General features: G+C 38.9%; 3 protein-coding genes across 6 annotated transcripts in view; 2 read left to right on the top strand and 1 right to left on the bottom strand.

Moving 5' to 3' along the window:
* Positions 1–1,326: 1,326 nt before the first annotated feature.
* Positions 1,327–14,046, bottom strand: LOC112922575 (uncharacterized). Its single transcript, XM_026002199.2, has 4 exons — positions 13,971–14,046; positions 7,168–7,658; positions 5,589–5,711; positions 1,327–3,572 (listed from the first exon to the last, which is right to left on the bottom strand). Exons 1-4 carry the CDS (start codon positions 14,044–14,046, stop codon positions 3,567–3,569), a joined length of 696 nt encoding a protein of 231 aa, XP_025857984.2. The 3' UTR covers positions 1,327–3,566.
* FAM200B (family with sequence similarity 200 member B) lies at positions 7,516–19,331 on the top strand. The gene is made up of 2 exons (XM_072737750.1): positions 7,516–7,664; positions 14,520–19,331. The coding sequence occupies exon 2, from the start codon at positions 15,278–15,280 to the stop codon at positions 17,252–17,254; it is 1,977 nt and encodes a 658-aa protein (XP_072593851.1). The 5' UTR covers positions 7,516–7,664; positions 14,520–15,277; the 3' UTR covers positions 17,255–19,331.
* A 2,690-nt stretch (positions 19,332–22,021) lies between these two features.
* BST1 (bone marrow stromal cell antigen 1) overlaps positions 22,022–23,232 on the top strand; it is a 44,381-nt gene continuing 43,170 nt past the window's right edge. For 2 of the 4 annotated variants that reach the window (XM_072737753.1, XM_072737752.1), the window contains exon 1: positions 22,024–22,266. In XM_072737753.1, coding sequence (XP_072593854.1) covers positions 22,106–22,266 — 161 coding nt within the window. In that variant the 5' untranslated portion in view covers positions 22,024–22,105. Of the gene's footprint in view, positions 22,267–23,232 lie in introns of all 4 variants that reach the window. The other 2 variants (XM_072737751.1, XM_025998528.2) reach the window with 2 other exon arrangements.

The raw sequence follows: 23,232 nt of genomic DNA, 5'->3' as shown, positions 1-23,232 counted from the left end.
ATAATGGTTAATTTTATTAATCTCTTTGAAATTTTTCATAGTAGTATAAAAGAAGTATGACTTACAAATCTATTATGTACATGTCACCTGATATTATCACTAGCCTGTTGAAAAAATGGAATTCTTGAAGTATAAAATATTAACATAAAGACAGAAAAAGTAGTAAGGACCTAATATAATTATCTAACAAGTGATACTCTGTATGTACTAATAAACCACTTGAAATGTATAAAATTAATACACGAAATCAGCTTCAACAATTTATCGACTCATGGCCCATCAGCTTTTTCACCTAAAACCTCATCCAAAATACCCCAAACTTGAGTCCCTTATTAGAAATGGCTTTTAAGACTCATTAGTTTGATCTGAATTATGTGGTCTTGAAAAGAATTTTTAATTTTTGGAGCAAAACCCATTTTCTATGTTTAAATATGCAGCTCTACTCTTACATTTGACAGTTTCAGGATCATGTACAGTTGTACTGTTAAACAATTATATATCATATATCATTTAAAACAAAAATTTTAAACTACTACCAGATATAGAGATTACAAAAACCTATGAAGACTACTTTGTGGTGCCTGGGTGGCTCAGTTGGGTTAGGCATCAGACTTGACTTTGGCACAAGTCATGATCTCAGGGTGGTGAGATTGAGCCTCACGTTGGGCTCTGCGCGGAGTGTGGAGCCTGCTTGAGATTCTCTCCATTTCTAACTATCCTTCTGCCTGCCCCTCATCGCCTCACACATACTCTAAAAACCAAAAAAAAAAAAAAAACCCCAAAAAACAAAAACAAAAACCACAACATGATGGTCTAGTGTTGGACAAAACTTATAACTGAATAGAGACCAGAAAAAAGGACCACATTCCATGTAGACTTCTGACAACAAAGCTGCCACTGTTGACCAGCTGAGGAGAAAGAAAAGACTATTCAATAGGTCTGGCCAATTGTTATTAATATGAGAAAAAATGATGTACTTCCCTCAAATTAAACATTAAAAAAAATTCCAGATAGGAGGATTCAAATGTAAAAGCACAACATTCAGAAAAAAAAAATAAAGAGGACAGGTCACCGAAGGATCTTACTTCCATTAAAATTAACTTCTAGGGACACCTGGGTGGCTCAGTTGGTTGAATATCTGCCTTTGGCTCAGGGTGTGATCCTGGTCCTGGGATTGAGTCCCACATTGGGCTCCCTACAGGGAGCCTGCTTCTCCCTCTGCCTATGTCTCTTCCTCTCTCTGTCTCTCATGAATAAATAAATAAAATCTTTTTTTAAAAAAGTTAACTTCTATCCATCAGTAACAAACACAGCACAACAGAAAAGTGGACACAAATTTAAAGACATTTTATTGATAAAGAAACAAGAAACCTATGAAGATATTCAACTCTTAGTTGTCAGGAAAATGCAATTAAAATGACAGTTTTCATTTTTTCCCCTACCAGACTCGAAAAAGTAAAGTCTGACAATACCAGGTTTGGCCAAGAATGTAGAACAAGAATTCTCAGGACACTGCTAGTAGGACTGCAAATTAATCCCATTACTTTAAAAAATATATCAGGATTACTAATTAAGCTGAACATGTACATAATTCTACCATTTAACAATTCTAACTATATTAATTTACTAGGGTTACCATAACAAAAATAGCATAGACTAGGTGGCTTAAACAACAGAAATTTATTTTCTTGGTTTTACAAGCTCTGAGTCCAAAGATCAAAGTGTCAGCAGGTTTGGGTTCACGAGGCCTCTTTTCTGGCAGTGCACACATCCAGTGTTTTCTCTGTATGTTCTAATTTCCTTTTCTTATAAAACACATCAGGTTGGATGAGGGCTACCTTTCAAAGGCCATATTTTAACTTAATTGCCTCTTTAAAGGCCCGATCTCCACATACAGTCACATTCTGAGGCATTTACTGGGAGTAAGGGCTTCAACATATGAATTTTGGGGACACACAATTCAGTCTGTAATACTGCCTCTAGGCATTATTAGCCAGAGAAATGCTTCCACATGTTTGGGAATGCTGATAGAAGTTTAGTTCCTAATAGTACACAAGAGACTGGATAAATCAAGTTGTTATACTTCTAAAACAAAATACTGTCTAGTAGTGAAAAGGAATGGACTACATCCATAAATTTGGATTTTAGATTCTTAGAAAAGGAATGGACTACATCCATAAATTTGGATTTTAGATTCTTAGAAACAGTACTACATGGAAAAAGTAGTAATCAAAGTGTATATGTAATGTAACTCTATTACATTAAGGTGAAAAAAGGCAAAGATACAGTACATATTTTGGGGATACATCTAGGTAGCCTTAAAACTCTAATAAAGTAAACTCTAAAGAAAAGCGAGGTAATGGTTAACATTTAGGATAGTGTTTTCCTCTGGAAAGGAAGGGGAAATACATTTAGAGAAAGCCACAAGACCCTTAAAAAGTTATCTCAGCATTCCATTTCTCAACTTAGATAGTGGGTATATTCTTTTATGGCATAATAAAAAATGTATTTGATCTTTATCCCTGGTTCAGAGCTCAAAAAGCCTCAGCAAGTCCTGAGTGATACGAATGTCTTGTTATTCTGGAATCCCTTTCAACTTTATGGTAATTTATAGCAATGAGGTGATTCAAGGTGGGGGTGAAAGGTCCCTAGATAACTTTAGGATGGAAACTAGTCACCTGAAAAGCCAATTAGGTGATTACAAGGATGGAATTTTCAGAGGAACTAGAGATTGAGTTCAAAGAAGCCAATGATTTAATCAAACATACCTACTCAGTGCAATCTCATAAAAAAAAATCCTGAAACAACTAGGCTCAAGCTTCCCAGGTTGGTGAACACATCAATGTCATGGGAAGGTGGGATACCCACACAGGTCATGGAAGCTCTGCACTCCCTGTCCCCCATACTTTGCCGTACGCATCTTTTCCATTTGGCTGTTTCAGCTGTATTCTTTACAACAAACTCTAATAGTAAGTACAGCACTTACTTGAATTCTGTCAATCATTCCTGGAATTTTCATACCTTGAGGGGGGTGTGTGGCAGTCACAGGAATCTCCAAAATTTGTAGTTAGTTAAGTATAAGTGCAAGTAATTTGGGGATACCTGAGACTTGTGACTGGTGTCTGAAGTAGGGGCAATCTTGTGCGACTGAGCCCTTGGTTGACCTGTGGGTCTGCCCTAATTCTGGGTAAATTATAGCATACCCATTTGGTATCAATGGATGCTACTGAAATAATGTTATCTTTAAATGAGGTGTGTGTATGTATCACACACTCTCCACTCTCATTATATATTTAATAAGGAAAACTTTACTACACACAAAACCAAACAAGAACTATGAAGTAGCACTATCTTTAACCATGGGGCAATCATTACCCATAGGTCTCAAGCCTTGAAAGAGCCAGGATTGCCTGTATCATCACATATGGAATTTTATCTTTTAGTCTAATAAGACCTTCATCCATTTTATGCACAAAACATCATCAATCTGGCCTTTTTCCAGCATATTTCCCAAGAACTTATTTAGAATCTGGTGCACTAAACACTGAACTTCATTGCTATTTGCCTCAGTCCTGAAAAGAAAAAAAAATAATAAAATAAATTATTCCCAGGTAGCATTATAATGACAACCATTTGTTTTTCCCCAAGTTCAGAATTCTACAATTTAATAACTGATGAGGAAGGTACAATTCATGCAAAAAAAAAGAACAAAGCTAGAATGCAGTAATTTTGAACCCAAAAAATAATCTTTCTTTCCTGAGTGCTCATTTAAATATAATTACCTTAAACTGGTTCTTAAGTTTTTAAAATTAAAGCTAGCATTATAAAATAAATTAAACCTTTATAAAAAATTATATAGTGAATTAGCTTGTCATATTTTATTCTGCAGAAAAAAATGTATAAGGTGACTTTTATGTAACATGAATTTGTCTATGTATGTACACATACCATAAACTTATTTATCATCAAATATATTTTTTAAATATTTTATTTGACACACACACACACACACACACACACACACACACACACAAGCAGATTGGGCAACACGAAGCCCACTATGGGGCTCCATCTCACAACCCTGAGATCATGAACTGAGTAGAGACATCAAGAGTCGGATGCTTAAATGACTGAGCCACCCAGGCACCCCTATTTATCATCATATATAAATTTAGACTCTTAGATGTCTTTTCTCTAAATTATAAAAGCTCTTAAAGTTTTCAACCCAGTAAATTTTTAAATGATACATACATTCACTGTAAATGTTAATACAAACTGACAAAATTATTCTAGAGTATGTTCAAAAGAAACTAAATATAACTTGAAATGTCACTGTCTTATCTTCCTTCTATTTGCCTAAATCAAGTAATAAACTGCAAATTCCATTTCCTGCTCAACTGCAGATTTCCTATTTACAGATTATCATGTTTTTAAGGTATGAACAAATGCCTCCTGTAAAAATGTTTTACTGATAATCAGAAATATAAAAACCAATCATCCACAAACTACACTGATGTCTTTATCTCTAGCACTGATCCAAGACTCTCCAAGCTATATTAATATTTTCTTATCAAACTAAAATCTTTATTCCTTAACTTTTAGTTGTCCATCCAGCAGAAACAGATTAAGGAAAATAGACTCGAGTAATAATTTCTTATGTCCCTATTTTTGAGTTACTTCTGTTATGGAGGAAGGCAGCATAAGATTTTGATTATAGGGACACCTGGGTAGCTCAGTGGTGGAGCATCTGCCTTCAGTTGAGACTGGGATCCCAAGGTCCTAGGATTGAGTCTCACATTAGGCTCCTCAGAGGGAGCCTGCTCCTCCCTCAGCCTATGTCTCTCTGTGTCTCTCATGAATAAATAAAACCCTAAAAAAAGATTTTGATTACAAAAGATTTTGATTCTTCTACACATCCTTCAGTCTATTTAGAAAAATGTACCAAGATACACACACTTCAGTTTAAAAACAACAAGCACACTGGTGTCAATTCAACACTGCCTTTTATAATTTCCCTTTGATGTACTGTGTATCATTGCAACTCCTGTTCTCACACTGTTCAGGATTTTACGTACAAATTTTACTATCAAAAACATCCCCCTAATTATATTTCAATGGTTCCCACACACCCTTAAAGAAAAAAAAAAAAAGAGCAAGGGAAAAAAAAAGCAATACCTCACATATTTGGCTGCTGGGAGGATAAAATGGACCACTCTATGAAGGGCAACTTTAATTACCATATTTACAAATATATTTTCTCTTTGACCCAGCAATTCTCTTCAGACAATCTGACAATTAGTTACCCCTGCAAATGTAGGAAATACGTATTCAATAAAACATGGTTCAGTTGGTAGAGCATGTCTCTTGATCTCAGGGTGTGAGTCCCCAACACTGGGCACAGATATTACTTAAACAAAAAAACATCGTTTGTAATATGTAAAGACTGGAAACAACACAAGTGTGAGCCTATAGTGCATTGACTGTAAAATGGGGTATGTCCACAAAATGGAATGTGTGACAACTTTAAAAAAAAAAGAAAAAAGAAAAAGAAAGGGGTGCCTAGGTGTCTTATTCAGTTAAGTGTCTACCTTCTTCAGCTCAGGTCCTGAGTCAGGGGTCCTGGGATCCCTGCTTGGTGGGGAGTGTGCTTCTCTCTCTCCCTCTAATCTTCCTCGGACTCGTTCTCTCTCTCTCAGATAAATAAACAAAATCTTAAAAAAAAAAAAAAAAAAGAATGAGATGTAACTAGACAATGATAAGGAGTATACAGAATATACTTTTTTTTTTTTTCCAGAATATACTATTAAGTGAAAAAAGTGCAGAACAACACAGAAAACACTGAAGGAGGAATGAAGGGAAATAAGAACCTATACATATTCTCATTTGCTTGTATTTGCACAAAACCCTGAAGGATACACAAGAAACTAGTTAAAAATGGTTATTTGTAAAAGACTATGGGGGACTGTACTGGATGGGGATTAGGAAAGGAGTGAGGGGATCCCTGGGTGGCACAGCGGTTTGGCGCCTGCCTTGCCCAGGGCACGATCCTGGAGACCCGGTATCGAATCCCACGTCGGGCTCCCGGTGCATGGAGCCTGCTTTTCCCTCTGCCTGTGTTTCTGCCTCTCTCTCTCTCTCTCTCTCTCTCTGTGACTATCATAAATAAATAAGAATTAAAAAAAAAAAAAAGAAAAAGGAAAGGAGCGAGTCTTCTCAGTGCATTTCTTCCTAGGTAGTTTGAGCATGTAAAATATTTACTAATCAAAGAGGTTTAAAAATCTAGTGAAAAAAAAAAAATAGTTGTTCCCTTTTTTAGGGCAGCCCCGGTGGCTCAGCGGTTTAGCGCCGCCTTCGGCCCAGGGGGTGATCCTGGGGATCCAGGATCGAGTCCCAGGTCGGGCTCCCTGCATGGAGCCTACTTCTCCCTCTGCCTGTGTCTCTGCCTCTCTGTGTGTCTCTCATGAATAAATAAATAAAATCTTTTTAAAAAAAAATCTGTCATTGTGTGATCCTGCCAAATGAAAAAAATTAACTTGAGGAAAATAAATGCTTTTTTCTTTTCTTTTTCTATTTCTGGTAACGAAAGGCAGTAAGTTTATCAAGCTGAAAAACAGCTGGTTGGTGACAAAGATGCACTTATTTGTAATTGTGCTGACTGATTTTTGTCAATAAGAATTGTGTTTCGCTAAAATCATTACTGGGCAGAAATATAAACGTATATTTACGTATCTATTTTAAACTTAATGAAACGCAGATTCATGTTAAAAATCAGTGAACTGTTAACCTTAAGAGACACAAGACTGTGATTATTAAGTACAGTAGGAGTCTCTAAGCCAGGTAAAACGTACTAAAATTCAAAATTCCCTACAATCCTCTTATAAAGACTGACAGGAAAAAAAAAAAAAAGACTGACAGGACAGGCGAGCGCTCGCGGGTCACTCGGGGGTCCGCCGCCGGAAGTCGCTGGGGTGGCGGGGGGGGGGGGCGACTTCGGGCAGGTCTCTTGACCTCTTCGAACCGGGTCGGGAAAGCTGAGAAGGTTGGAGTCCAGAGTGTCCCCGGAAGCCCCTGGGGAAGGCTGGCCCGGGGGGGGGGGGGGGGAGTGGCGGCGGTCGAGGCCCGGGGAAGGGGGGAGGGGCGGCGGCCGAGGCCCGGGGCGGCGCGTACCGTGCGGTAGACGCGGTTCAGCGCCACCAGCAGCTTCGCTTGGTTGTACTGCGGCTGCCACGGCAGCCGCAATGCCTCTTTAGCCGGCAGCAGCATTTTCTCCGCCCCCATGGCGCCGGGACCCGGTCGGAACGAGCCTCGTCTGCGCTGGGCTACAGCTGGGCTCAGGAACGGGACGTCCAGTCTCCAAAATCGCCTCAGGGAAGTCAGCCTGCAGCGGAGCGCGCAGAATGGCGTTACCGCCCGAGCGTTTAAATAACTCCCGCGGGAGAAGGCAATACCGCGAGACTGCCGCCCGAGCTCTGTGACGGGAAAATGCGGCCCCGCTGTCCGGTCTTGCGCGTGCGCAGAAGGCCGAGCCGGCCCACTCCCGGCTGGAAGTGGGATGCCTGTGGGTGCTGGGGCGAGGCCGGAAGTGGTGTTGCGTAGGGAATGGGGGGACGCCCTGAACCGCCGCTCCGCGGGCCAGAGGAGAGGCTTGCGGCGCTTGGCTGGAGGTGAGGAGAAAGGCAGCCCGTGACAGGAGTGGACCAGAGGCTGCTAACGGGAGACATTCTGGGGTTCCTGGGGGTAGGCACATTCTGGGTTTGCTCAGGGGACGCAGTGAGGTCTCCCGGGGGAAGGGGGACGGCAGTCCGGGGTTTGGGGGGAGCTGTTGTAGGGTCGGCTGAGAGGGTCAGGGTGAAATTCTTAGAAGGCCTCGTTGGGCCCGAGAGGACCGGAGGGAACAGGAATCTGCCGGGAAGAACCCGGAGGTGATAGGACACCTTGAAGGAAGTTCCTGCCCCTAAGGTCTAGTTGTGCTTAAAGGGAAGCAAACGGAAGGTGATTTGAGGTTACTGGTTGTGAGACAGTCTGCAGTGCCTCCAGGAGGGAATCACGCTTTGTATATCCCTTTTAAAAAGTAGAATATTTTAGACAAAATATAGAAACAAAAGTAGAACGCACTGTGTACCCGCCACCTAACTGGAGAAATCAGTGACATGAGTTGTTTGATAATATGAATTGAAATCCTTTGTCGGCCCCACGCAATCTCATCCTGTTCCCTCTGGCCCAAGATCACCACCCTCCCAAGCACCTTTATGTTGTGATTTTAATTAGGTACACGGCACTGTTTTGCATAGTGTAATAAATATCCTTTTGCAGTTTGCTTGTTTACTTAACGTTGTTTTTAAGATTTGTCAGTGTGATGTAACTCTGGTTCATTCATTGTAACAGCCCAACAGGTATTTCCTCATATTAATTTTCCACTATTTATTTATTTGTTTGTTTATTTATTTATTTAGCTTTGTATGGCCGGTGCCTGATACATTTTAAGTACTTAACTGTTAAGTTGAATGGATGAATGCCGTTGCATTTGAGCTAAATCACTTCAAGAATAAATAGGATTTCAAATGGCTTAAAGAGTATTCCGTTAAAAAAGAATACTAGTCAGAAGCAGAATCGTGGATGTGCATGATGTATTTCAGAACTTGGAAAGTCTTAGAGCTTAAAATGTAGAATTGTATGAAGATTTGTGATGAAGGAGACACCTAGAAAGATAAGGTTTAGATTTCGAGGATATTGTCCTGAGGAGAATGCACAAGCTCAGGACCCTGGGAGGTTTTTGAATTAGGAGGAAACCAAATCAAAACTGTATTTTTAAGAACACCTGATTGGTTCAGTTCTCATGTGGATAAGGTTTACTTATAAATAAATTAAATAAATAAATAAATAAATAAATAAATAAATAAGCAAGCTGTATTTTTAGAAGATAATATAACACCATGGAGATAGGACTAGGAGGTAAGAGTTAGTGGCAGGGAATTAAAGACCACCTATTAAGCTTATAGCAATAATGATCATTGCATTAAGTAAGATACTCATGCAAACTGCTTAAAATCCTGAAGCATTTTCCTAGACCGTTCATAGTACCACTTTCCTACACAACTATTTCATACCTTCTCTGTCAAACTTGCAGCAGCAGCAGCATTTTTTCCTCTCTCTCTTTTTAAAGATTTTATTTATTTATTTATTTATTTATTTATTTATTTATTTATTTATTTGACAGAGCACAAGCAGGGGGAGCAGCAGAGGGACAGGGAGTAGCAGGCTCCTCACTGAGCAGTTAGTCCAATGTGGGGCTCCATCCCAGGACCCTGGGATCATGACTTGAGCCAAAGGCAGATGCTTAACCCACTGAGCCCCCCAGGTGTCCCAAACCTGTAATATTTTCTTACATGTCTCATTAAGCTGATATCTTGCATCCTATTTCAGTTAGAAAAAGACTAACCCAGCTGTCTGGCTGAGTCAAAAGAGGGGTGATCTCAGGGTGGAGCATGATCTCAGGGTGATGAGTTCAAGCGCCACATTGAGGGTAGAGATTACTTAATAAGAAAATACATAAACTTAAAAAAAAAAAAGATAAAAAGAAAGAAAAGGACTTCCCCATGCTTTCATTACTACATATACCAGGTCTATACCCTAATACATTACCTCTACAATTACTGTAAGTGAATTATCTGATTTAGGAGAGGGAGTAAGCTCTTGAAGACTACTTTTTGAATACAAGAGTCTGAAGCATTGCCAATTATAAACTCTCGAGGCTTGGGTTGAAATAGGAATAGTAAAAATATAAAAGACCAGAATGAGGGGATCCCTGGGTGGCTCAGTGGTTTGGCGCCTGCCTTTGGCCCAGGGCGCAGTCCTGGAGTCCCGGGATTGAGTCCCGCGTTGGGCTCCATGCATGGAGCCTGCTTCTCCCTCTGCCTGTGTCTCTGCCTCTCTCTCTCTATGTCTATCATGAATAAATAAATAAAATCTTTAAAAAAAAAAAAAAAAAAAAGACCAGAATGATTAAATGGCAGTTGTTTTTCTCTAAAAAAATAATTCATACCCTTAATAATATAAATGAGACGTTAGTATTTTTATGTGAGTTATTTTTAGGTAGATTTAGGTGTTAAGCTTTGTAAGCTAAATGTAAACGTAGTTTACATACATAGTTTACATTTATGTACATAGTTTACATTTATGTTTTTATAGGACCAATCTTTCTACTACTTAACATAAGTAGTTTATGGTGAATTAGGATATCTTTGATTATCCTATTTTAGAGAATATGTTTTACTAGCCTTTGTCTTACATGTTACTGAATTGTTCAAATATAGTTTGTAACTTATTTTTCAAATAAAGTAATAGTAATAGTAAAAACACTAAAAAATAGCAAAAATAGTGTAATTCATTCTCTCATTTATTCTTTCAAATTTATTGACCTACCATATGACAAACACCTTATAGGAATAGGTAGATAAGATTCATTAGTGCAAAACCAGTAATCTGAAACCATATCACAAGACTATATTAAATGTAACCTTCAAGTGTGAGTAGTTGGTCATCTTAATTGAAATTCTGTCCTAAAGGATGGCTAAATGTATGAACAGCTAATTGAAACAGCTAATTAAAATGCATTATTGCTCAGAAATGTGGTTTATCCACAGCAGATAACCTCAGTCGTGTATCTTAAGCATCACTGCATACATTTATTATGATCTTTTAAGTTTCGGCCAGACGGGATTTATCCCATCAGAGCCCATCTGGGCTGTGGAATTACACTGATGTACTTACTCATCTTATGTGTATATGCTCTGATTTACATTGAGTTCTAATTAAGGATGTATCTCTTCAAATTAAAATTCCAAAACTTATGATTCGACCAAAAACTTCAGATTTGAACCTGTCCCCCAAAACTGCTGTGACTTCCCATTAAGGCACCTTTCAGAGACAAAAGGGAGGGCAAACAGAAGACTTTGGAGCATGTTTAGCTCTGTTTTTCTTAACATTATAAGGTAAATATAACATATCTGGGGAGACACAGCATATTTTATCCTTAAAATTGTAGTGGTTTCAGGGGCATCTAGCTGGCTCAGTTGGTAGAGCATGTGACTCTTCACCTTGTGGTTGTAAGTTCAAGCCTCATATTGACTGTAGAGATTACTTAAAAATAAAATCTTAAAAAAAAAAAAAAAGGTCTAGTGGTTTGAGATATCTTGGAGGGAAAGAAATATTAAAAACAAATGAGCATCCTTACTGGAACTTTTAACTATAAGAGCAAGAGAGTCAATAATTGTTCTCTTTTAGCTCTTAAGGGCAGCTGTATATGAGTCTGATTGCTTCAAGGCTTCTGTGCATTTCCCTCCAACTCTTTTTATTCATTAAAAAGGAATCTAGATGCAGTTGTTTTTTTCAACAGTTTAGTTCTGGTTTAAAACATTGATGATGGGGACGCCTGGGTGGCTCAGTGGTTGAGTGTCTGCCTTCGGCTCAGGGCATGATCCTGAGGTCCCTGGATCGAGTCCCATATCAGGCTCCGTGCGTGGAGCCTGCTTCTCCCTCTGCCTATGTCCCTGTGTCTTTCATGAATAAATACATAAAATTAAAAAAAATAAAACATTGATGATGTACACCATGCTCTGACATCCAAGAGAAGTAAACTCTTTAGTCCTACTACCTACTTTGGAAGATAGGACATAAGACATCCAAAAAAAAAAAAAAACTTTGCCTTTTTCAGACCAATGTGAAATATTTGGAAGATACCATCTTTCAAAGAAACATCTAACCAAGATTAAGTCGAAGGCTTCTACCGGTCACTGAATTCTGTCCAAGATGCACATCTTTTTAAGTTAGGCAGGTACTGTATACAGTAGACTTCTAGCTCCTTAGGCTACTTATTAGCCTATTAAAGCACTTACAATAACTAGCCAAATTGATATACTAAGCGCCTTCTAAGGCAACCAACACCTAAAATTGCTACCACTCTAATAAGCCCTGACCTCTGTTCCCATTTGTAGGTCTTCCTGATGGCACTGACCCTTTGTATTACTATAAACAGTTAACTATGCCAAGACAGTACTAGCCTAGAGAAAAGGTGATGCATTTTGTGCTATTGCATATTACAATTCAACCCTACTCTTATAGCAACAGCTTTTTTCTCAGATGGCTTCCTGGCACTTTCCAGCATTGTTCCAGGATGCTCATTGAAGCTTTCCCTCTCATAATGTTTCAGTCCTTCAGTCCTTAAATTTAAGATTTAACATTTATCCAATACTTCACTGACCAAATAGAGATTTCTCTTGACTAGCTCTCCACATAACTGCTTTTCACTGAATTATGCTAAATCATGTGACCCATCTCACCAGCCACCTTTACCCCTGCCTATACCTTCAAATCTATACCCTTCACTTCTAATTTCATTGTTTTCTGACAGTTCATATTAGAGACACCAGCAGGGTAACTGAGTAGCATGCTAGGCCTTCATGACTCATGAGATCCTAGAGTAGTCCCTTTGGCATTATTTGAAATCAGCCAGTATGAATGCGTTAACAAACGTTGACACCATTGCCAAAAAAAAAAAAAAAAAAAAATCATTCAACAACTATAATGTATAATCTGTGTCCCCATTTTAGTATGCTCCAGCAAGAAAAAATATACAGCTTTTGATGGATCCTCCTTAAAAATGCACTGTATGTACAATCTAGCAATCAGATTCCTTATTATTTACCCAAAGGAGTTGAAAAGTTATGTTCACACAAAAACCAACTAATTTTTATAGCAGCTTTATTCATAATTGCCAAAATTTAGAAGCAACCAAGATGTTTTTATTAGTAGGTGAATGGATAAATAAACTTTTGTATCCAGACAATGGAAATATTACTCTTTACTGAAAAAAAATGAGCTATCAAGCCATGAAAAGACATGAAGGAACTTAAATGCATATTACTAAGTAAAAGAAGTCAACCAAAAAGTCTATGTACTGTATAATTTCAACTGTATTACATTAAAAAAAAAAATCAGTGATTATCAGAGATTGGAAGGAGGTAGGGATGAATAGGCAGAACAAAGAAGATTTCTGGGGCCGTGAACACACTGTATAATCCCACAGTGATGGATACACGTCCTACATTTGTCAATTGTCAAATTACTGTTAATAGTAAAGTACATGTAGATATAATTAATGAAGTCCCACAGAAGAATATCACCAAGGCTATGGCCTCCCTCTGGGAGCATCTTTTTTGTCTCAAGGTTATCCTTCTGTGTGATGTCTCATTCAAAGCTGGCTTTATTATTAAAAGATTAGGCTCCCACATAAATACGGTGGCAACAGGCTGATGAACATTCATGGCGTTCAAACAATGTGCAGCACATTTTTAAGGGGTGCCTGGTATTCCTGACACCTGCACCTCGTGTAGTAGAGGAATGAGTGAGGGAGGATAAGCAGGCCAATCAGGTTTAGAATTGGCATTTTTATTAATTTTAACAAGCCATAGGGCATAAGGGCTGCCCCCCAGGGGCCAGGTACCTGGACCTGGGATAATTAGGGGCAAAGGGAATATTGCCAGAAAAGCCCGAAACCAAGAGTCAGGTTCTCAACAACTGAGCCACCCCGGCAGCCCAAAACATTGACTTTCTAATAAACACAGTAAACATAAGGCCTTGCCCTCCCTCTCCCAGAAAGATGAAACAACTTGATGGAAGGGTGTGTAAAGAAGTGCTGTGTTATGGTGCTAAGACCCACATACACTAAGATCAAAGAAAGCAGTGCATTAAGTACAGGTTTCCCTTCCAAAGTAGAGCATTCCTATGAAATCTCTCTGAACGTTCCTATTATGCCTCTTTGCTTTTACCAAAGACATTAGTATGGTAACAGCTTTATTTGTAAAAGTGAAAATCCTCTTTGGATTTCTTTCAGTTAGCAAAAATAGGTATTAATGTAGGTCTGTCCTAAAAGTGAAATGGTATAACACGAACTTTTAGAAAGTGGGGAATACCTGTATTTCTAAGATGGACATAACCAAACTGAGCTAAGAGGAAGTATATAATGGCAAATGAACTATCTTCCTTCATGCTTGCTGTATTCCGCTTTGTAAGTAGACTTTGTAACTCCTGATGCTGACTTCCAGGTTTTACTGACATTCTTTTTTTTTTTTTTTTAAGATTTTATTTTTTTGAGACAGTGCGTGTGAACGTGAGCAGGAGAGGGGCAAGGGGAGAGGGAGAAGCAGACTCCCACTGAGCAGGGAACCTGATGCAGGGCTTGATTCCAGGACCCTGGAATCGTGACCTGAGCCAAAGGCAGATGCTTAACCAACTGAGCCACCCAGGTGCCCCTTGACATTATTTTTTCTATTTACCAGTCATGGTTTAGGTGATTTGCCTTACAGAAATAATCCTTAGCTGATACAGCATAGTGATGAAAAGAGCTTCAGGCTTTTTGCTTCAGCACCCATGATCTTGGATATCATGAAGGTTGCCATAGCTGGCAGTAATATTCTCTGCATTGTAAAGCATTAATGTCGTATCTCTGCTCTTATTCACAGGTCAAAGATGCAGTCCAAGAAAGTTCTAAAAATATATCATCAGGTCCAGCCTGGTAGTTGACCTAGCTATGGAAAGCCTCCTTGAATCCTCACTGGGTCAGACCATACTGGCATTCTTAAAAACTCTTCCTATCAAAAAGTATCAAGAGTGAAAATATAAGATATATACCTACCACTTCAAGGAAGTTCCTGTACCGGCCAACAGTCTAGCACATTAGCTTGCTGATTTGATCATCAAGCTGACATACTCAAGCTCAGCACAGCAGAGGAAAATGTGTCTGTATCAGTATTTTTCACATTCTGTATGTGGCTCATTAATAGGTCATGAAATCAGTTTTATGAATCACAGTGAAAAAAATTTTGAAACAAAATAAAATATAAAGTATCAAGTGAATCCTTTGTCAGAATTGTGCTCCACAGAATCCTCTGTGGAATACTGAGGTCAATTTCAATATGTGAAAAGATAGTTAATGGAGGGCATATAATGAATAGAGCATATACTGGCTAAGAAACGGTTTTTCAGTCCTTTGTCCACTTGTGTCTTCTTCAGTTTTCATAAGAATAAAGTTGGTGAGCAGTCTAGTTTTATGTTACCATGACTTGCAACTAGATGTGAAGTCTGAAATGTTCAACTGAGATGCGTTTTGCAAACTGCATTTTTTTGAAAGATGTTATCTAGGATATATGTATATATGATTATTATTATTATTATTATTTTGGTTAGTGGCAGTTAAAACATTTTAATCAATTACTTTAAAATGGATCATATCTTTTTTAAAAGAAAGAGGAAAAGTGAAGTGAAATATGCAGAAGCATGTTCAAGTTCAACTGCTGGACCTGGAAATGTGAATAGTGACAATATTGAGAAAAATATTGACTCTAATTTGCAAACTTCAACTTCGTTTGAGCCACATTTCAAAAAGAAAAAAGTAAGTGCAAGACGTTATAATGAAGATTATTTAAAATATGGTTTTATCAAATGTGAAAAACCCTTTGAAAATGACAGACCTCAGTGTGTTATTTGTAATAATATTCTTGCAAATGAAAGCTTAAAACCTTCAAAATTAAAAAGACACTTAGAAACTCAGCATTCTGAACTTATTGATAAGCCTCTTGAATATTTTCAAAGAAAGAAAAAAGATGTAAAGTTGTCAACACAATTTCTTGGTGGTTCTACCACCATTAGTGAGAAAGCCTTATTATCATCATACTTGGTTGCATATCGAGTAGCAAAAGAGAAAATGGCTCACACAGCTGCTGAAAAAATAATTCTTCCGGCATGTTTGGATATGGTACGTACAATTTTTGATGACAAATCAGCTGATAAATTAAAAACTATATCTAGTGATAATATAGTATCTCTTCGCATTTGTACTATTGCGGAACATTTAGAAACCATGCTTCTTGCTCGGTTGCAGTCTGGTATAGATTTTGCAATCCAACTTGATGAAAGCAGTGATGTGGGGAGCTGCCCAACACTCTTAGTGTATGTCAGATATGTGTGGCAAGATGATTTTATGGAGGATTTTTTGTGTTGTTTAAATATAGCCTCACACCTAAGTGGATTAGATATTTTTACAGAATTAGAAAAATGCATTGTTGGTCAATATAAATTAAACTGGAAAAACTGCAAAGGAATTACAAGTGACGGAGCAGCAAGCCTAACGGGAAAACATAGCAGAGTAATTAAAAAATTGCTGGAAGTTACTAATAATGGTGCTGTATGGAATCATTGTTTTATACATCGTGAAGCTTTAGCATCTAGGGAAATCCCACAGAATCTCATGGAAGTATTGAAAAATGCAGTGAAAGTTGTTAACTTTATTAAAGGAAGCACACTAAATAACCAGCTTCTTGAAACATTTTGTTCAGAGATTGGAACTAATCATACCCACTTACTATATCATACCAAAGTTCGTTGGTTGTCTCATGGGAAAATACTAAGCAGGGTTTATGAACTCAGGAATGAGATTCACATTTTTCTTATTGAAAAAAAATCTCATTTGGCAAGTATTTTTGAAGATGATACTTGGGTAATGAAATTGGCATATTTAACTGATATTTTTGGCATTCTTAATGAACTGAGTTTAAAACTACAGGGGAAAAATAGTGATATATTCCAACATGTTGAACGTATTCAGGGATTTCGAAAGACATTATTGTTATGGCAAGCGAGGCTTAAAAGCAACTGTCCTAGCTACTACATGTTTCCAAGATTTTTGCAACATATTGAAGAGAATATTATTAGTGAAAACATTTTGAAAGAAATAAAATTAGAGATATTGTTGCATCTCACTTCTCTGACTCAAACTTTTAACCATTTCTTTCCAGAAGAGAAATTTGAAACATTAAGAGAAAATTGCTGGGTAAAAGATCCATTTGCTTTTCGAAACCCAGAATCAGTAATTGAATTAAACTTGGTGCCTGAAGAAGAGAGTGAATTATTGCAGCTTAGTTCGTCATATACATTGAAGAGTGATTATGAAACACTAAGTTTATCAGCATTTTGGATTAAGGTAAAGGAAGACTTTCCTCTGCTAAGTAGAAAGAGTGTCCCACTATTATTGCCATTCACAACAACTAGTTTGTGTGAGCTAGGGTTTTCAGTCTTAACCCAGTTAAAAGCAAAGGAAAGAAATGGATTGAATGGTGCAGCAGATATGCGGGTAGCATTGTCCTCCTGTGTTCCAGACTGGAATGAACTTATGAACAGGCAAGCACACCCATCACATTAAATAAATCTTACCTGATTTTTGTTTTTGTGTTTCTTATTTTGTGGTATTTTTCTGTGTTGTATTTAGATGTTAACATAGCATTGTATGTGATAACTATTTAAATACTAATAAAATCATAATGTAACTTTACATTCTTGAACGAAAACTTAGTGAACTGTTAAGTATTCAGAAACTGTTCTAGAGATACTTGGGATACAAAATGAAGAAAGCAAAGATCATTCTATAGTGGAACTTATGTTCTGTGGAGGAGAGAGACAATGAGTAAGGCTTGTGATATCTTAAAGATAAGTGCTATGGAAAGAATAATAAGAAAGGTCAGGGAACTATTTGGGGACAAAATCATGAAGGAGTCTAGTAGTCCATTATAGGGCTTCTGGGTTTTTGTCAGTGAAATGGAGAACAATTGAAGGATTATTTTGAGGAAAAAGATTATCTGAATTAAGTTTTAAAAGACATTCCAGGGTCTCCTGGGTGGCTCAGTTGATGAAGCATCTATCATTTGTTCAGGTCATGATCCCAGGGTCCTGGAATTGGGCCCTACATTGGGCTCCCTGTTCAGCTGGGGGTCAGCTGCTCCCTCTCCTCTGTTCCTCCTATCCACTTATCTCCTCTCAAATAAATAAAGACTCACTTCAGAGGTGCCTGGCTGGCCCAGTCAGTGAAGCATCTAAACTCTTGACCTCAGGGTCATGAGTTTGAACCAACCCTTGTTAGGTGAAGAGGTTACTGAAATAAATGACACACAGTGCCCAGTATTTTGAGAATATATTGGATTAAATGTTACTTCCCTAAAGGATTTTCCTAACCACCATAGCTTTTGTTCCATTATTCCCTTTATTTCTTTTCTTTGTAGTATATTATTGTCAATCTGCCACCTTAGAATGAATGCTCCAGAAGAGTTCATGTCCATTTTGTATGATACATAGTGGGCGTTCAGTATACATTTGATTAACAAATAATGGTCTCTAACATCTGAACTTGAGGTCATACTATCAGGAATAATTATTAAATATGTGGCAAAGCCTTTTTTGCATTTGAAAATCTGGTTTTGTCAGATAACCTCTATAAGCATCCAAAAATGACACTGATTGATAATGGATTCCTCACATCCAACTTCTTTTATGTATTAGCTGACTCCAGTGAGTTATGTTTCTTTGGGCAAGGGCTTCCTCTAAAAAAAGTTAAGCAATTCCTTTCCATCACCTAGCACACTAAGCATTATTGTATTACTGATTTTTCATATTTTGTATTCTGTTAAAGGTACTTCTTTTCCCCCCCAACGCTTTTTTTTTGTTGTTTTGTGCTTGAAATAAAGTATTGGAAGACAGTTCTCCATGAACATCTCACTTGTCTGCTCAATGTGGATCTTCTGAGTAAAGGTATTTGCATCCAAGTTAAGAATGGTTAAGGGAGACAGTTTAGGGTCATGAAGCTAGAGACACCCCAGGGAACTAAAGATAAAGCCTTCTTCCCCTCTTCAGAGATGTTTACTCGCACAGCAGCAGAGTAATGGATAATGTCCCTGGAGAGGAGGATGGGAAAATAATACCAGCGACCCCATAAAACCCTAGAGTCTTCTGTGTTGTGACCTGCTGCATGATGGAGAGACTCAATCCCAGAACCCCAGGATCATGACCTGAGCTAAAGGCAGACAGGATGAGCACTAGGTGTTATATGTTGGCAAATCGAACTCCAATAAAAAATATATAAAAATAAAGGAAGATGCTTAATTGAGCCACCCAAGTCCCCTACTTATTTTTTAGGACAAAATTTTTAATAATGTCCAGGATTATTGAAGGCTCTTAATGTTCAAGAAAACAACATCCAGATTAGAGCTGAGTTCAAGGTCTTTGAAATGTGACCCTAGCTTTCCTGTTGTTTCAATCTGCACTCTGTTTACCAAACTAATTTATTTTTCCAGGAGAACCCCATGCTTTCCCATTATTTTGTCTTTGCTCGGGCAATTGGTACTATCTAAAATCCATTTCCGCCAACTTTCTGTATATTTCAGCATCCTATGCCTTCTGCTAGAACTTCCTATAAGGAGAATAATAAAATATCTGTTTTTTTACATGTAGCTGCTTTCACTCAGTATATATACTTTTAGATGCTTACATGTATCAGTAGTTCATGCCTTTGTATTGCTGAGTGGTTTTCCATTGTATGACTAGACTGCAATTTGTTTATTCTTTTCTTGTTGGACATTTACAATTGTTTAGGGGCAATTATGGATTAAGTTCAATGAATATTTCATGTATAAGTCTTTGGGTAGACATGTTTTCATCTTTTTCTTAGTAAATACCCTGTAATGAACGTATCTTCGGTGAGGTATCTGGTCAACTGTTTTGTCCATTTTTTTTTTATTTTTAAAGATTTTATTTTTTTATTCATGCGATACACAGAGAGAGGGAGAGAGAGGCAGAGACACAGGCAGAGGGAGAAGCAGGCTCCATGCAGGGAGCCTGACGTGGGACTCGATCCCGGGTCTCCAGGATCACGCCCTGGGCCAAAGGCAGGCACTAAACTGCTGAGCCACCCAGGGATCCCCTGTTTTGTCCATTTTAAAATTAGTTGCTTTTCTTCTATAAGCTTTTTTTTTTTTTTAAGATTTATTAAAGAGAGAGAGCACGAGCAGGGGTGAAGTGGAGAGATAGAGGGAGAAGGAGGAGCAGACTCCCCACTAAGCACAGAGCCCTAAGCAGGGCTTGACTCCAGGCCTATGCTTAACTAGGCCACCCAAGCTCCCCTAGATACAAGTTTTAAATCAGTAATCAGCATTCATATTATAGTGACCTGTGAATATTATTCATGGCTGAGCTTACAGTATTCTATGATTGTTTCCTTTCTTGTAAACTTCTTGCTTATTCCAGAGATAATACTTGTCTCCCCCACCTATTTGTGTGCTTACCCCTCTCTTTGTGTGCTTGGTATTCTATTCAGTTTCCATTCATTTTGGTAACAGCTCTAGGAAGGATGTTTCCAAGAAATGAAAGAAAGAAAAAGTAAGGAGGGAGGGAGGGAAGAAAGAAAAAGAAAGAGGGAGAAGAAAAACATTTAGAAAGAGAAACACACCAACTAAAATACAAGCTGATGCTTTTGAATGCATTGGGGAATTCACATGTGTTGCAAAGAATTTGACCATAATCATAAGTGTGCATATAATAAAGCACATGAACAAATAAGACTGGGTAGGGGTGAAGAATGGGAGGAGAGGGATAAGGGAGATTAGTTATTATCTCTAGGGTAAGCAAGAGTTTTACAAGAAAGGAAACCTAATCATAGAATAATACAAGCTCGGGCATGAATAATATTCACAGACCATAATAGTGTAAATGTTGATTACTGATTTAAAGCTTGAGATAAAACACTCAGGATGATGAAAGACACAAAAGGATTCCTTTTGAGGATGTGTGGTGTTAAAGATAAAATTTTCTTTTTCGTCCTAGGAAGTCAAAGAGTAGAATCCAAGGTGGAAACAACCAGAAACAGCATATAGGCATGTTAGTTAGAAATGTGGAAGTAAATACAAAAACACTATTGAAATAATTAAAAATGCTTATTTCTGGAAAGTGGGCCGAGTCAGGGAGGGCTGGACAGGAGAATGTGGGGTTTGGTTATAAACTTTAAAAAAGAGAGAAAAAGACTCACATAAAATGTTATAGAACCACCACCCCCCTTCCCCGCCAGCTGCTCATGTTTACGAAATGCCTGCCATAGGGCCCTTAGCTCACAGCTATCATTACTGTAAGAATTGAGGGTTAGAGACCCCAGAATTCCAAGTGAAAGTCCAGCAATCCTGGTTCTCTGAACTGACTGTCTCTCTAGGATCTTGCATCTATCTGGAAGGGAGATTATGTCCTCTGACAAGTTACTTAGCTTCCCTGAGTTTCCTCATTTGTAAAATGGGGATAATCCTAACTGGGAGGATGTTATTATGAAAAGTAATTGAAAACTGCTTGTGGAGTACTTGGCACATAATAGCAGCTCAATAAATACTAGTTTCTGTGGTTATTACTTCCTGAGAACAAAACCCATTCATCTTTGGAGGAAAAGAGAGCATCTGTCAAAGGTGTCAGAGTGTGGGGCCAGAAAAATCTTTCTTTTGATGATTAAACTTTCCTCACCTGTTCTGCAACTTTGCTTCTGTGGGAGCTCCTTCCTTCTGGACTCTGGCCAATCTTAGCCAAGGGCCCTATTTTTGTTTGTTTGTCAAACTGGTGGTTGCCAGGTGGAGGTGAATGGGGGATGGGTAAAGTAAGTGAAGAGGAAAGATACATAAAAAATTATAAAATAAGTCACAGGGATGAGAAGTACAGCATAGAGAATATATAATAATATAACCTATGGTGACAGATGGTGACGTGTGGTAAGCATTGAGTAATATGTAGAGTTGTTGAATCACTATGTTGTACATCTGAAACTAGTATGACATTATTCTAGTAGTTAATTATTCTTCATTATTCTAGTAGTTCATTATTCTTCAATTAAAACGAAAACAAAAAAACCTCATGGTGCATGGGCCAGTCGCTTCTTAAAGCAAGCGACTGTTGATCTCAGGCTTGAGTTGGAGCCCCACCTTGGTACACCCAAGTAATCTCTAGAGATTACTTAAAAATAAAATCTTACCAAAAATAAATAGTAAATAAATAAATAAATAAATAAATAACCAAGAGCAAGAGTCCTGTCCCCATTGAAGCCCCAAGTCAGTCTTGGAACTGAAGCAGCTAGTAGAGGCAGAAAGCCACAGGGTGGTGTTGGAGTGCCTGAGAGCCTCGCAGCTGAAGGAAGTCACCCTAGGGCGGGCTGAGAAGTGAGTCAGAAGGCCGGGAGCTGGAGGGACAGTCGCCCGCGATGGCAACCCTGGGGCTCGCGTCTTCGCTACCGCTGCTGCTGCTGGTGATCGCGGGCGCTGGGGGCGCCCGATGGCGCGGGGAGGGCACCACCCCGCACCTGCAGAGCATCATCCTGGGCCGCTGCGCGGAGCACGTCGCCCTGCTGAACCCGGAGCAGGGGTGAGCGTGGCGGGGGGAGCGGGGAGGTCTAGAGGTGAGGAGGGTGAGTGGTGCGGGGCGGGGAGTGGAGGGTCTTGACCAGAGAGATGTGCGCGGGACTGTGTGAACAGGAGTTCCAAAGGTCCGGGGAGCCAAGCGCAGAGGACGGGAAGATGGGGAGTCTGGGGGTGGGGTGTGAGCCTGCGTGCGGGAGTGCGTAAGCCAAGGAGGCTGTGGGCTGTCTGTCTAGAGGCGAGGCGGTTAGGTTGAGGTGAGTTTGGGTGACAGCCAGCACGTGCTTAGCCAGAACGGTCGGACCCAGGAAGATGGCCTTCAGCTGGAAATTCGTGAATCCAGGGACTTGGGGAATTCAAATTTCAGATCCTCTAACCTAGAGGACTTTATGAGTTTGAGTGTCTCTTGCCAGCACAGTCCTTCCTATTCATATTTTTGTTCCTTCTTTGGATCCACTTTTTCTGTTTTCATGTCTTTTTCTTGTGCCAGTTTTTTTTTTTTTCTGACTCAGACAAAAAAAAAAAAAAAAAAAAAGGCAAAGAATAAAATTACCCCTGCCTAACACAAGAAATAAAAAGTTACAAATGCCTTGGGAAATGTTTTTGGAAAGCTGGGATGGACTTGAAGTTAGTGTCACCTAACACAAAGGGTGACAGCATGGGATGTGTCAGCCAATAGATCAACTCAAATCTTTTGGCTTAAGCCAATGGTTTTTATTACTTCCAGCAAGTAAGGAGACAGGGAGATAGTTCTCAAAGCACTGTCTCCCGTAACACAAACTTCAGACTTGCTTTATGCTCCCAGCCAGCAACATCTGAGGCTGTTATTCCCTACATATAGGAAGCCGGTCTCAGGAACTTCCTAAAACCTTTGTGATCTTTTGAGAAGGGCGTTCAAGGGGTTTGCTTGACTCGGTAATTTCCCAAGAACATCTGCTGCTCTCTTGAGTAACTTTGGGCGTTTCCCAGGATT

Source organism: Vulpes vulpes, chromosome 14, assembly GCF_048418805.1.
Source record: "Vulpes vulpes isolate BD-2025 chromosome 14, VulVul3, whole genome shotgun sequence".
Classification (NCBI taxonomy): domain Eukaryota; kingdom Metazoa; phylum Chordata; class Mammalia; order Carnivora; family Canidae; genus Vulpes; species Vulpes vulpes.
The sequence above is the reverse complement of the archived record's forward strand: the minus strand, read 5'-3'. Positions and strand labels throughout refer to the sequence as shown.